The 14,918-nt window shown below is 38.7% G+C and overlaps 1 protein-coding gene across 1 annotated transcript in view; it reads left to right on the top strand.

Annotated features, from left to right (window-relative positions):
- The window catches only part of slmapa (sarcolemma associated protein a), a 52,931-nt gene extending 39,675 nt beyond the window's left edge, over window positions 1-13,256 (top strand). The window contains exons 19-24 of the mRNA XM_055159080.1: window positions 375-475; window positions 1,350-1,548; window positions 2,238-2,355; window positions 2,916-3,087; window positions 3,931-4,065; window positions 9,140-13,256. Of these exons, the coding sequence (XP_055015055.1) occupies window positions 375-475; window positions 1,350-1,548; window positions 2,238-2,355; window positions 2,916-3,087; window positions 3,931-4,065; window positions 9,140-9,235 (821 nt within the window). The 3' untranslated portion in view covers window positions 9,236-13,256. The remainder of the gene's footprint in view (window positions 1-374; window positions 476-1,349; window positions 1,549-2,237; window positions 2,356-2,915; window positions 3,088-3,930; window positions 4,066-9,139) is intronic.
- The last annotated feature ends 1,662 nt before the right edge of the window (window positions 13,257-14,918 follow it).

Below are 14,918 nucleotides of genomic sequence, written 5' to 3'. Positions count from 1 at the left end.
GTTCCACCTGTTTTAACAGTTTTGTTGCATTACTTTATATTGCATTTTTTTACAGCTATACCTTTTCACTCTCAGGGCATTCAAAGCTCACCCATTCACACACATTGATACACCAGTGCAGACAGATATTGCTCTACCAAACACTCTACTACTGTCACACCAATGATCCATTTCATTTTTTTGTTTATTATTTGGTTTTCAATCTTTTCCAGTGCAAAAATACCAGAGCACAATAGAGTAAAATTGAGTTCATGTGAAGAAAAATCTATCCTTTGAGGTTTGAGGTTGCGTGCTTCTGTTTCACATGATCACTAAAGGGATAACAGTTTAGTTTAATTGTCTTATCTCTTTGTTTGTGCTCATGTATGTCGCAGGTCAGCTGTTGAAGCTTCAGGCAGATATGGAGGCTCTAAGAGAACAGAGGGAGAGCGCCATCTGCAGCACCAGAGAGGAACTGTACTCTGCGCAGGAGGAGGTAATGCCTTATATTACAGCTCTCTCCATTATGTGCCTCTTTGTATCTGACCCAAACTGCATTCAGGATTACAACTGCACAGAAGTTCATGTAAAAACAACTATTTATGCAGAAAAAAAAAATACTAGGAAATTATGTATTTACACACAAAAGCTTCCTCACTTCTCCTTTCTGCTGCGGTTCCATATAAATACTAATAATCTAAAACAATAGTTCCCGGCCTTTTTCTCCTATCCATATCCTCTCCTTGTGGATATGTAAACCCCACATCATTCTCCTACCTGATGAGCTATGGTCTTATAAGGAATAATATATAAATTTCGGGTCAATAAAGATGTTATTGAAAAATAATGATTATAAACTGACCCTACAGAAGCAGTTCCCATGCCTTTCCTTTATTAAAATGTGTACTATTTATACATCTAGTCTGGACCTCTCTTGTAAAAATTTCTGGGGACTCCATACAACCTACACGTGAGAAATGACTGATCTAAATGAAATGATTAGACGACCGTTTTTCATTTTCATTTTTTTCTGACTGGCGGACAGAGCGGAGTAGAGGAAGGGATTTAAACAGTGAGAAGTTTGAGACATTGAGAAGCACAATTCGTACACAAAGTAATTCAAAGTGCTTTACAGAATAAGAAATAAATAAAAATCACAACACAAACAAATCAAAACATAAATAATCATCATAAAATTAACATAAAAAGAGAAGAGAGAGAGTCATATGCTCAGTGATTAATGTAAAATGCTTGTCTACAAGAGAGAAATAAACAAATACCACTTGTGGTCGACTAATTTATTGATTCAACAGCTAAAGACCTACGGCCCTGATCTGTACCTTGTCTAAACTCTTTCTCTTTTGCCTCAGATTCTCGTCCTTCGTCACGCACTCGACTCTGCCTCCTCAGAGAGAGAGAGGGAGATCTGTGCTCTTCAGTCTGACCTGGCGTCTGTGCGATCGGAGCTGGAGCAGTGGAGAAACACAGCCACAAAATACGAGAAAGAAATCAGCCATCTGCAAGAGGTCTTCAGCCAGCAGCAGACCAGCACCCACAGCCAAATACAAGGTACAGACAGCACCCACAGAGCAGGACCCACTGACTCCATGGACCTGTTTGTTTCTGTTAAGTGCTTTAGAATAAATACTGTGGTTTACAAATAACAAAATGTGAAAAATAATGATCAGTGCACATGTGACTAAATGTCAGGAAAAAAAATCAAAGTCTTCTTAACAGATATACACATGCATCTGTTGTTTCAAATGGAGGAGTATGTTTGTGGTTAAAAGAAACAAGATAAAACACAAAACAAGGTGCTCTCTTCAGAACATTGCAACTAAAGATAATTAAGAATGATGAATGGACATGTTACTTGGCCTACACAGCAGAGGTAAATCATCTTTTCCACCTTTAAAGCACTCAAAGCACTTTACACCAAGGAATCATTCACCCTTTAACACACACATTCATACACCATACATACATACGCAGACACTGGGGGTGAGGTGGATGAAGACAAAACAACAACAACATTCATCTGTGGGAGCTGGAATCAAACCACCAACCTGTGGGTCACTGGACACTCTACCAATAGAGCTACTGTGGCCCACCCCCTTAGAGAGGAGTGCAAGATACAGTCATACCAATTCGTATACAGTATTTTTATACTTGCACTAATTTATGAACTCATTAAATCATGACAGAAGTCTGTATTTCTTGTGTCTGTAGTTGTAACAGCCCCTCCTCTCTGTTCCCAGCCGAGTGTGTGGCGTTGCAGCAGAAGTGTGTGAGTTTGCAGCAGGACTGTGACGCGCTCAGAGCTGAACGCACCACTCTGACTGACAGACTGCGCCACCTGGAAGATGAGCTCAGCAGGTACATCACCATCCTGCCACCCCCATAAATTGAGAAAAGTGGCTAAACAAACTTAAAATTTTTAGTGTTGCTGATTTGAGCAGAAGCTGAATCAGAGGAAGAGGAGGAGACTGACAGATGATTGACAGCTGTCTGAGCTAATCAGAGACCTCAGCTGAAAATGGGACATGTCTCATCAGACAGAGACAGAACATCACTAAACGTTTGGTCAATTTCAGCAGAAATCAAACCACCTCCAAAAACACTGGAGGCTGCTCTAGCACCTGCTTTAAAAAAAAAAATAAAAATGAGAATTTAAATGTATTCTTTTATTGAAACAACTGACCCACAAAGGTCATAACGTTTGCTGTACTTTGAGGCGTTTTCAATACTCCAATATATATTATGGCATCCCATAAGAGGTTCAGACGTGTCAGTTTTTACATCTTTTGAAGCTTAAACATAATGTCTTGACCAATAATTATTAATTATTTTTTAATGAATTGAACAGTTGTTGTAGAAATATACAAACATCCTTACAGTTGATGCAATATCGATCCTCTGTGTTTGGTGTGCCCCAGCTCTCGGCAGCAGAGCCAGGTCCTGAGCAGCAGTCTGGAGTCTCTGGAGAAACGTGAGGAGGTTCTTCAGGACAAATTGGGCTCTTTAGAAAACCAGCACCTCCAGGACGCCAGCAGCCTGAAGACCCAACTGCACCAGGCCCAGGAGCGCACCAGCACGCTACAGAGAGAGGTGCACACAGACACACAACATCTGCACAGGGATTATTTGTTTATCAACACAGCGGATGCGCGCGCAGTCTGAGTGCAGAAAGCGCCGCTGTCTGTGCTCTTAACATGATGTTGCAGTGTTAGCTAGCACTGTTGTCAGCACTAAAACAAAGTAAAAAAAAGTTTATCACTGTGTGATAAAATAAGTTATGATGCTAAATGAACATTAGTGAGTGGGATATGTCTTCATGACCCAAATGCGTTAAATGCAAGTGCATAAATGATGACGCCAAGTGACTTATCCAATCCAGCTTTATTTGTAAAGCACATTTTATAAACAAGACCTTTTCTAAAGTGTTGAACATAGCAGTACGAGACATTTAAATGTAAAAAGTCAGCATGCTACATATACACTACATAATACACAGCTGCACGTATACTAATGAAATGACTTTTGAATTCTGTGGGTGTATGGTGTTTTACTGGGATGGAGCTGGTTACTATGTCCTAGTTATTGGGCTGGACAATGTTGGAAAAACTAAAGAAAAAATTGTAGACTGAGAAATAGATCATAATTAAAATCTAATGCAGTTATAAATGGCTAGTTTGTTATTTTCACTCTTACAAACATAATTTTAGACTTGGCAAAGGAGAAAATGTCAATTTTGTCAACTGGACAAAAGTTGACAGAATTGAATTTCTCCTGCCTGGACTACTGAGGGATTTCGCAAACAAAAACCAAACCAAAATCTGGATTTGGGCAAAAGTCTTACATGTTTTTGTCACTTCATCTGAAATCCAGAAATATTAATTTAGCATAGCTTTTCGTACCCCTTCCCTCATTTGTTTGCGTTTGTGTTTTCAGTACGAGGACACACAGTCACAGCTGTCGGACCTGCGTCAGAGATACGAGCGAACGGAGAGAGAGAAACTGAACATCCACAAGGAGCTGGAGCAGTGCAAGAGCAGCCTCAAGCTCCTGCAGGACAAGACCACCTCTGTGAGTAACATACACGTAACTATGGCAACTGCAAGTAACATGCATGTAAATAGGGCAACTGTGAGTGACATACATGTAACTATGACAACTGTGAGTGACATACATGTAACTATGACAACTGTGAGTGACATACTTGTGACCGGGGTAACTGTGAGTGCTGTTGATACTTTGCAGCTGATGTCATCCACATTGCAGTGGGTGTGGTGCTAACTGTAGGCGCTGCTCTGTCTTTGTGTTCAAATAAAGCTCAGATTAAAGTTTAACAATCTGACCTGAAAGAACTGGTTTAGTTGGGACTTCAACAGGTGAGCTGATGTGTGCTGGTAAACAAGTCTCAGATAAAATCTCAGATAACATTACAGTCACAAGCTAGCATTAGCCAGCAGTTTTTCAATTTGTCACTCTCACCTTTTTGTTGAAAATCAAACACTTAAACAGGACACATGAACACTATTGATCACAGGCTCCTGAAAATGTCTTATTTAAAGCACCATAGTAACTGCTGAACATTCCATCATGGTCATACATGTAGAACACCCCCAGTGCGATGCTACTGCAAAGTATCAATAATAAAGTTTAAAATCAGATGACTACATTCAACCCCTTTTCTACCTCATGTTATAAAATTAATCTAAACGTTTGTTGCTTTAACATCACTTAAGTGCTATGTTAATTTATTCAGTTTGCCTTTAAGTTGACTATATACAAGTATAAACACTTTTCTAAATAAAGTCACATTTTAAATGCATAATCAGTTTGAAACATAATGTTGAAATCAAATCTGTAATTGTTTATGTTAATGTAATTGTTTGTGTAAACCGGTGTCGTTGTGAATGTGGCTGTTGTATTTACATTATTATAACTGGACATGGAGCTAACGCAGGGGACTCAACTGGGGACTCAACTGGGGACTCAACCGGGGACTCAACCGGGGACTCAACCGGGGACTCAACCGGGGACTCAACCGGGGACTCAACCGGGGACTCAAACTGTTGCTTAAAGGTGCATTGTGTAACTTTTCCGGTGGAGGGTCTACAAAGTACTTTTCTCCCATGATGATGTTATTGCTTTGTCTGTTTCACGGTATGGTATTAAACTTTCCATTTTAATGGAGACCAAACCAGACCAAGTGATAGGTCAGATCTGTGGAGAGGACACCCCGCTCACTGTCAGTCTACTTGTCTTTCTAGGTATCAAAGGCTACAAAACCACCTCCAATTGAATAAATGTAAACTAGAGCCGTTTAATGTCATACTGTGGAACATTCCAGGCAGAACAATGACATATCCATAGAAACAAGCAGGTGATGGAATCACCACCAGAAAAGTTCACAACACTGCAAAAAATAAGAGCAAATCAGGACTTAAACTGGAGCTAAACCAGTTTATTGGATCCAGAAGTGGACAATATTGACCAAAATGAATACCTCTATATTTTTTGAGTGTATCAGTCCAATAGAAATGTGCTAAAATATGTCTATAAATTCAAGTGTGAATAGTCTGTATGCCTAGTTTTTTTAACCTAGTAAATTATCTTACATCTTACATCACCTAACATTTAATAAAGAGACATGAACCAAGTCGAGATCAGACTCATCATAAACCCAACCGACCTTAACTCTCCTGTCTCCAGTTGTAATAATGGCGTTCCAGGCTCCACTCGGCTGCATCCTGCGCTGTTGCTCCCATCGTTTGTGCTGTTTTCAGTTGATTTTGCACCTGATTTTTGCCCCTGATTTTGCCCCCTGATTTGTCCCTCTCTTAGCCCTCCCTCCTACAGCCCGTCCCAGCTGTTCTCATGGGCCTGGTGCTGGCTGTGCTGTACTGGTGTTTCGGACAGTTGTGGTAGAAGGTATCAGCTGTGAAAGAATCTGTGTAAAACCACGAGAAAGGAGGAGGCTATGTCCTGGAGTCAGATTCTGGGTCAAAAATAGTGAGATTTCTGTTTCATTCTCAGTTTTTTTTTTTTTTTTTGCAGAGTTGTGCTAACATCAATAAAAACAGAAATGTATTTAAAGGGCCCACATTACGTGATTTTCTGATCTATTTTCTAATGTAATTTCCTCAACTCAAAAAACAACTCTAGGTCTGTCTTTGAAGAGGTAACAGCATGGCAAGTCAATTTTGTGTACTACAGGACCTTTTCTGTCAGTATTTATTGTTTTTAGCACAACGCTGTTAAAATCTCCATAGAACAATTAGATTTGTACATTTGTAAACGGGATGCTTCTGGTTTAGAAGTGGTTATTTATACAGTGACCCAGAGTTGATCCTCCTTGCGCCTGTCTCCTCCTCTCTCTGTCTCCTCTCTCTGTCTCCTCCTCTCTCTGACTCTGTCTTTCTCGCTCTCTCTGTCTCTCTCTCTTTCTCTGTCTCTGCCTCTCTTCACTCTCTGCTTCTCTCTCTCTGTGTCTCTTTCTCGCTGTCTCTGTCTTTCTGTCTCACTTTGTCTTTCTCGCTCTCTCTGTCTCTTGTCTCTCTCACTCTCTGCTTCTATCTCTTTCTGTTTCTCTGCCTCTCTCTGTACCTATTCTTTGTCTTTCTCTACCCCTCTTTCTCTCTGTTTCTCTCTCTCTCCATCTCTCACTGCTTCTCTCTCTATCTCTTTCTGTCTCTCTTTCTCGTTCTCCGTCTTTCTTGCTCTGTCTGTCTTTCTCACGCTCTCTCTTTTTCTCTGTCTGTCTCTCTCTGTCACTCTCTGCTTATGTTTCTCTCTCTGTTTCTCTGACTCCCTCTGTGCCTCTTTCTCTCTCTTTCTCTACCCCTCGTGCTCTGTTTTTTCTCTCTATCTCTCTTTTTGTCTCTTTTTTTCTGTCTTTTTCTCTTTCTCTGTCTTTCTCGCTCTCTGTCTCTGCTTCTGTCTTTTTCTCTGTCTCTCAGTCTGTCTCTCTCACTCTGCTTCCGTCTCTCTCTGTTTCTCTGCTTCTTTCTCTGTCCCTTTCTCTCTCTCTCTCTTCATCTCTCTCTGCATCTCTTTCTCTGTCTCTCTTTCTGTCTCTGTTTTTCTTATTCAGTCTCTGCATCTCTCTCTCTCTCTCACTCTCTTACGTCTTTCTCTCTCTCTGTTTCTCTGCCTCTCTCTTTGCCTCTTTCTCTGTCTTTCTCTCTCTTGGTCTGTCTCTGTTTTTCTGTCTCTCTCTGTCTCCGTTTCATCCACGTCTCCCGTCTTAAACATGTCTTTTCTCACGTCTGACTCACTGGTGGTGGGTCTCCGCTCTCGACGCTTCTGCTCCGTCTGCTGCTTTTTAAAGGACACACTTAAGTTTCTGTCTTTTGGATTTTAGTTGTAGTTTTTTCCCCCCCCAGATTTCCATCACAGGTATATTCTGATATTATTCCATAAACATATTTAAGACTGAAAAAGTGTAGACTGACACTTAAGATTTCAAGGCCTTCCCTTTATTTCTTTGTCGTAGCATCATCAAATTTATAAATATTGCAAAAGAAAACAAGACAGTACAGCTTTTGTAACTAGTCCAGTCAGATCTTCCTTTAAAAAGCCAGACTCATTCTCATCTTTTGCATCATTCTTTTGTTTCTCAGTATTTGTATTTCTTTGCATGACCATTTCTGCTCATTCCATGTTATTTAAAATTTCAGGTTTGTTTTCATCATCTTTAAACATTACTTTTTTTGTTTTCAGCTTTAAGTTCTGTCCATTTTACGCATTTTGTCGCTTGTTTCTGAACTTTCCGCTGGTTTGAGGAAAGTTGTTTTTTTTGTTTGAAGCTTGAATTGGTTTCTTTGCTGTTCATTTTGTATTTTCACGTGAAGCCTCTCAGTTGACTCAAGTTTGCATTGTTTCATTTGATAATATTTTTGCTTTTTTTAAGTTAAATGCTGGCTTCTTATTTGTAGCAGCTTTAAAACCATGGCTAAATTGTCTTGGCTTTCCCCCAAATTACAAAATATAAACAGAATTATTATTGAACAAATCCCGACTTTATAGATTTTTTAATTAATTTATTAATTTATTTATTTTTTTAGGAAAAGGTTGAATTTAATCTGTTGTTTTCAAAGCGAATTGCTGCAAACTCTGTGGAAACAAAAGGGCTTCATGTGACTGTAAAGACCGACCTCGTCCACAAAAAATTTATATATGGAGAAAACAAAACAAAACTATGACATACATTTAGAATCTACATTTTGATAAACACTTATAATACTGACACATAAGTGGGTGAATTCATGTTTTAAATAGTTAACAAATCAAAGAAGATTTCAGACAAATGCATGTTTCTGGTAGAACTGGCAATAAAATTAAGATTTTTATCCTAGATCTATTTTTTTGTTTAAATTACAGGTCGTACATTACACAAAACCTACTCTTGTGAGCTTTAAGTCATGTTAGAATGTTGTTACCTCCTCAAAAACAAACCTGGAGTTGTGCTTTGTTTCATTCACACATGTTTGAGTAGCACTTTATTATTAGTCTGTCTACATCTCCAAAGCTTAAAATGCTCTGTTCCACCTTGTGATGTCATGAAGTGGTAGTTTTCAAGGTAACGGCTACCTTTTACATTTTGTTCAATACAGATTGGCAATTCCAAGTTTGAAATCAGAAAAATTATGCCAGTGAAGATGTACGGATTTTAGAAACGTGGTGGAGCACACGACATCACAAGGTGGAACTGAGTTTTTCTGTTTGACGTGTGTGAATGACACTAACAAAACACAACTCCAGGTATGTTTGTGATGAGGAAACTACATTATAACAAATACGAAAACAGCATTACAGTTACAGCATACAACTAAAAATTGCATTCAAAGCAGCTGTATTTGTTTATAAAACTTATTTTGGCCGTTGTCTTAGACTGTAAAGTTCACATAATATTCAATTATTTAAATACATGATTGACACAATTTTTCAGATGAATCTCAGTTCAAATAAAATGTTATTATTTGCAAAGATGTAATTTATTTTGGTTTTTAAATCAAATTTCCAGATTAAATTTCTTCAATTGTGGACGTGGTCTGTTGTGGTCTTGGTTTTGCTTGACTCTCTTCTCTCCAAAAGCATCGTCAAACCTGCTCGCTCTAACCCATCCTGTCCTTTGTCGCTGTATTTTTCGCAGAGCGGCTGGAGCCCCTGGATGCCGGTCGTCGCAGTGATGGTCGCCGTGACAGCCGCCATTCTTTACCCCAACCTCTCCAAGAGCAGCGCCACCTAGGGACGGGAGGCGGAACTACAAGACAACGTCAAAATAAACACAAAAACGTAATGAAAACTCCACATAGGGAGCGGACACATAAAACAAGTCTAAATATCGTGTAACGTTGGGGGCGCTGTGGAGAGCTTTACTTGTAAAAAGTCAAATTGTACATAATTGTAGAGGGATATAAGGTTGTGGTTTGTATGGAGAAGCAGATTTTTGCGTTATTTTACTTTTGTTTTTATTCTGGGCTCTCTCATTCTGGTGGGGGCTTCCTGGGTTTGTCTCACTGCTGAATTATTCAACCAGCGTCACAAATGTTCTTGGAAACTGCCTAAAATTACACCGTAAAAGTTTTTAAAATCAATGCTTTCCAACTGCTGAATCACAGTACATAATTTTACTTTGTTTCAGTTCCTTTTTTAGTTTGGATGTTTTTGTTCTGTAACTTGAGTGCCGCAAAAGACATACCTACTTTAATTTATTAGCAAATTAACTCCTTTTTATTATCGGCTCAATTATTGTCCAAAATAGTCAGAGTAGAAATCTGAACCGTTCCTGCCTTTGTAAAAAATAAACAAAATGAACAAAAAACATTTCAAATAACTAAATTCAGCTGTTTGGCAGTGCATCAGATTATTAAAAAATAAATAAAAAAATTGACCAAAACATTTAGTCAAATAAATATTTTGTAAAATAAACTATGAAAAACGTCATTTAAAAAATATTTTTATTGACAAAAAAATGCAACAATCTTGAACTTATTTCTTATTTAAGCTAATTGGCGCACAAAGTTGTAAATACATTGACTTGAATTGACTTAAATTTTGTATAGAGGATTTTTTAAGGGAAGAGAAATACAGCGACAGTCCTTTTTCAAATCTTGTGCCTGCGTGACACCACCTTCCTCCTCCACAACTCCCTCAGTAGAAACACCTCCTCCCGCCTCTTTACTCTAAAAATCACGCTTGTTTACAGTCAGTTCGTGTTCAGAATTACTGTTGAAGTGACCTGTCTAGAAATAATTTAGCGACCCACACGTCAGTTTTTAGACCCTTCTTCTGCTTCATTCGTGCAATCGCTGGAAGAGATCTCCAAGAATCACCTCAGTTTGGTTTCGCTCCTTTTCCCCTTTTCTTCTTCTTTCAGTGACCTCAAAAATGGACTTTGTGGCGAACTGGTCGTGGATTCTCATCCACCATCTCCACAAACTTTGTGCGACTTGCGAGGAAGCTACAGTTTAAGAAAGCCTCTAAGAACCGCTGCATAAACCACGTAATCCCCACATGCCGCGAGTCAGTTACACTAGAAACGTAGGGAGTTTGATTGACAACCTAACAGCCAATAGAAAATGAGGGAGCCTTGTTATCTATTGGCTGATGTTTATCTGGCCTCACTACGTCCACAGTTGATAGATTTTCATTATTATTATTATTTTTTTATTATCATAATTACAAGGCTGCTGTGTCTCTGTAATGGTATTTTAAACTTTCATTGACAATTTGAAACAAAAAAAAAATCCTCCATACAACCTTTAAAACCTTAAAGTGCCTATGACAGATTGGATTACGCATTTCACAAAAATGCAGTTCAGATCATTATATTTAAGATTTTTCTAAAAATTAAATAATAATAATAAGTCTGTTCCCAATTTTTTAGTTTTCAAATTTTACTTCTTGGTTGGAATTCATGACTTTACACTATGGATTTCTGTAACTGTTACCTAGCAACCATGTAGTGCACTGGGCCAAAACCTCCTCTAATATTACACAGAAATATTTGAATAATGTAGTAATAGAATAAAATAATAGTTGATTAATAAAAAAAATTAAGAAAACACCTATTTTGTTGAAATAATGTTTAAAATATTCCGGGGTGAACTGTGCTGAACTTTTAGACAGAATCCTCTGTAGTGTGACGTGGAACCCTCCAGAATAAAACTCTCTACTTCCTGCATCATTTTCAACATATTTTTCAACTTTTCTTCACAAACTTCCTCTTGATCAGTGTAAAACCATAATTTATATTTGCAGCAAGTATTACCCCACCAAATTAGATCAAAATTAGAGAACCATAAACTCCTGTCATACTCACTTTAAAAACTGAACATTTGGAAAGCATTGATTTTTCAGGCAGAGTTTGTGGACGCTCAGTTCTTGTTTCTACTCAACGCGTTCCTGTTTTTAAGTGGTAGTTTTGTTTTGGGGGGCGATGCTAAGACTTGAAGCCAAATTAATGATTGAATAAATAATAAAGTTTGATTTTTTTTTTTTTTTTTTTTTTTTTTCCCTGCCTTTTTTTTTTTTTTTTTTTTTTTTTTTTTTTGATTAATTTTGCGGCGCGCACAGAGAAGGGGGTGGAAGTGCCTCTCATGTAACTAACACCATAAAAAAAAATCACTTTTTTCTGAATGAGATTATTTCACCAAAAGTTTGTTTCAGTCAGAGTCGCAGCGGAATCAGACGCCATGTTTTTGACAACTTAAAGGTGCACTGTGTAACTTCTTGTTTGGGGAGGTCTGTCACCTGTTTGTTTCTATGGAGATGTCACGGCTCTGCCTAGAATGTGCCACAGTGTGACATTAAACAGCTCTGCCTTACATTTATTCAATTACAGGTTTTATTTTATTGCGCAAAAATACCTTGAAAAACAAAAAATCTGACTGAGAGGGGGGTCGCCTCTCCACAGATCTGACCTGTAACTTGGTCTGGTTTGGTCTCCATGAAGATGTTAAATACAAGAGAAAAGCATTGGACAGAACCTCCACCAGAAAAGTTACACAGTGCACCTTTAAAATTAATAAGCTACAATCAAATTTTGACAAGAATTACCAGAATTTCTTTTGACCAGTATCGTATCTAAACTATTGTAGTAACGGTTTTTACTACCAAAACTAAAAGCACTTTTTAATTATAATTTGGTTGAAGAAATCTTTAGAGTTCAGGGGATTTAATATTCATTTTCATGTTAACTGTTAAAGTCCTCCCCCTAGCGATGGTGGCATATTGGGTTTAACGTTTGCCATCTACCAGAAGGTCACTGGCACAAACCTGGCTGGCGCACACTTCTGTCGTGGTGTCTCTTGGCAAGACACGTCGCCCAGATACAGCACGCCACTCTAGTCAGTCACTGTATCCGGGTTTGGTTATTACAGGGAGGGCATCTGGTGTACTGTTTTAATACTAGACGACTTGACAGATTATCACGAAAAATTTAAAGCTAATGAGTGAATATTTAGAAAGGGCAGTTTGGATACTTGCTTTGTAATACATCTAAAGAAATGATTGAATTCAATTGTTCAGAACTGTTGTGTAGTTTAATCTATTTGAAATGCTCTTAAACAAATGAGTTCAAATCTAACCCACAACTACATCTTAAAGGTGCACTGCGTAACATTTCCATCTGCTCGGCTCCGTGGAAACGTTATTGCTTTGTCTAGAATGTTCCACAGCATAGATTAAACCCGCCTGTCACGCGGGAGACAAGCAGGTCACGGCACTACGCTGCATTACAGGTCGGATCTGTGGAGAGGCGCCCCTATTCGCAGAAGGGATTCATGTGTTTTTGAGCAATAGAAACACCCGTAATGAATAAACGCTAGAGGGATACGTTTAGTCATACCAAGGAACATTCCAGGCAGAGAAACGACATCACCACGGAGACAAGCACGAAGTTAAACCTCCACTAGTTCTTTTTAAACATGGCGTCCGATTGCGCGGCGTCTCCCGAGTCGTTTTTTATGTTATTTTTGTCACTAAATGTCACATTTTTTTCAGTGCGTGAGAATTTCGTGTCCATTATCCACACTTTGTCCGTGTAAAATCTCTGTCTTGTCGTCTTCGTGTTCTGAAGAATTTAAACTACGAACAAATATAAGAGAAACACTACAGAGAATTGTAAAATAGGTGTATTGAGCGGAAACGTGTGTAGATTATTTTGTTTAGAGAGAGCTGTAGAGCAGAGTATTATAAAGAAGAGGAAGATGTACTGAAAATATGCAGGTGTTTGGAATAAAAGTTGTAGCAAGCTGACCCACCAACATGTCTTGCGAGTTTTCATTGTCCACCATTAAACATCGCCATAGCAACGGGTACACACATTCTCAAACGCTGTGAGTAAAATGTAGGGATTCATTTAATTTAAAACACTGATATAACTGATATTTGAGACATTTACAGACTGTGGACAGGTTTTTCCACATTCAAAGTTGAGAGATTTCAGTTTATAGAAGCACAATATATAAGCACATTAAACAACTCTGAGACGTGCGTTCTGCAGTTTGAACGCACTTCGTAGAGGAACACCACTCCACTGCAACTTAAAACTGCACTGCATGCCTCCAAGTTGTTTAATGCTTACAAATATAACAAAAGTGCAATTTAAAAAATTTTTGAAACGTACTCAAAGCCAAATTTTGATTGATACATTTAAAGGGATGCCTCCTGGACGCCTCCCTGGAGAGGTGTTCCGGGCACGTCCCACTGGGAGGAGGCATTGAGGAAGACACCCTGGAGGGCATATGTCTCAGCGGGCCTGGGAACACCTCGGGATCCCTCCGCTGGAGCTGGAGGAAGTGTGTGTGGAGAGGGAAGTCTGGGAGTCACGGCTCAGACTGTTGCCCCCGTAACCCGGCCCCAGATAAGTGGAAGAAAATGGATGGATGGACATTTAAAGGGACACTTCTGAACTGTGGACATAGAACCTCATTTCCTCGTGAGCCAGAGTGTTGGAGGCGTGTGGAGACACTTTTTAAAATATTCCATCCAGTGTTAGACTAGTGCATGTCAATGGTCATAGTTATCCTGACACTAAAAACAGTCTTACCCACTCCACAAAACACCCGAAGCAAATCTATTATTACTCCAGATTGTCGATCTAAATGTCTGTCGATAGAATAATTTTACAAGTAAAACCAACCTTGCATTTAAAGGATTTATGTCTGAGCAGCAGCAGCGAGTTGTACTTCCTGATAAAAAGCTTGGCAGTGGCGGACTGATATATGGGAAAATAGTCCCTCAACGTGCAACGATTCATACGATGCAAGGTTAGTTTTATTTCAAACATTATTCTATCAACACAGATATTTACATGGACAGTCTGAAGTAATAGATTTGTTTCGGGTGTTTTTGTGGAGTGGGTAAGACCGGTTTTAGCAGCAGTCGAACTATGACCATTGACATGCACTAGTCTAGCACCAGTGACCTCTGCAAATACAAGGACTGGATGGATTTAAAAAAGTGTCTCCACACGTCTCCAACACTCAGGGCCTCATTTCCTAGTGAGCCAATGTCCAAAATTCCAGACTGTCCCTTTAAAATCTTATTCCATCTCTCACTCAAACCCAGTCTGTTATATTGTTGTACTAATACATGTAAAAGATTAAGATATGAGTGAATCAAGTCCCAGTATAGGCATGTTTTTACTGTAAACACTTACTCTATAATTGATCATGAAATTATGTTTCCTGCTCCCAAGTGAAAAGGGGACAACATTAGACTGGTCAGAATAATTCATTACTACGGAAGATATAATAAAATATAATAATATCATAAATAAGTATTATACTGGTTTATTAAAGGTCCTATTGTGGACCCGGTCAAGTGGTAACGGAGGGAAACAGGGGCAGATTTTTTACATTCAAATAGCTCTTATTCACAAACTAGAGGGACTATTGAAATAAGTAAAGTATCAGAATGTAGGA

Source organism: Boleophthalmus pectinirostris, unplaced genomic scaffold, assembly GCF_026225935.1.
Source record: "Boleophthalmus pectinirostris isolate CB_2022bp ecotype Guang Dong unplaced genomic scaffold, ASM2622593v1 HiC_scaffold_23, whole genome shotgun sequence".
In the NCBI taxonomy this organism is placed as follows: Eukaryota; Metazoa; Chordata; class Actinopteri; order Gobiiformes; family Gobiidae; genus Boleophthalmus; species Boleophthalmus pectinirostris.
The sequence above is the reverse complement of the archived record's forward strand: the minus strand, read 5'-3'. Positions and strand labels throughout refer to the sequence as shown.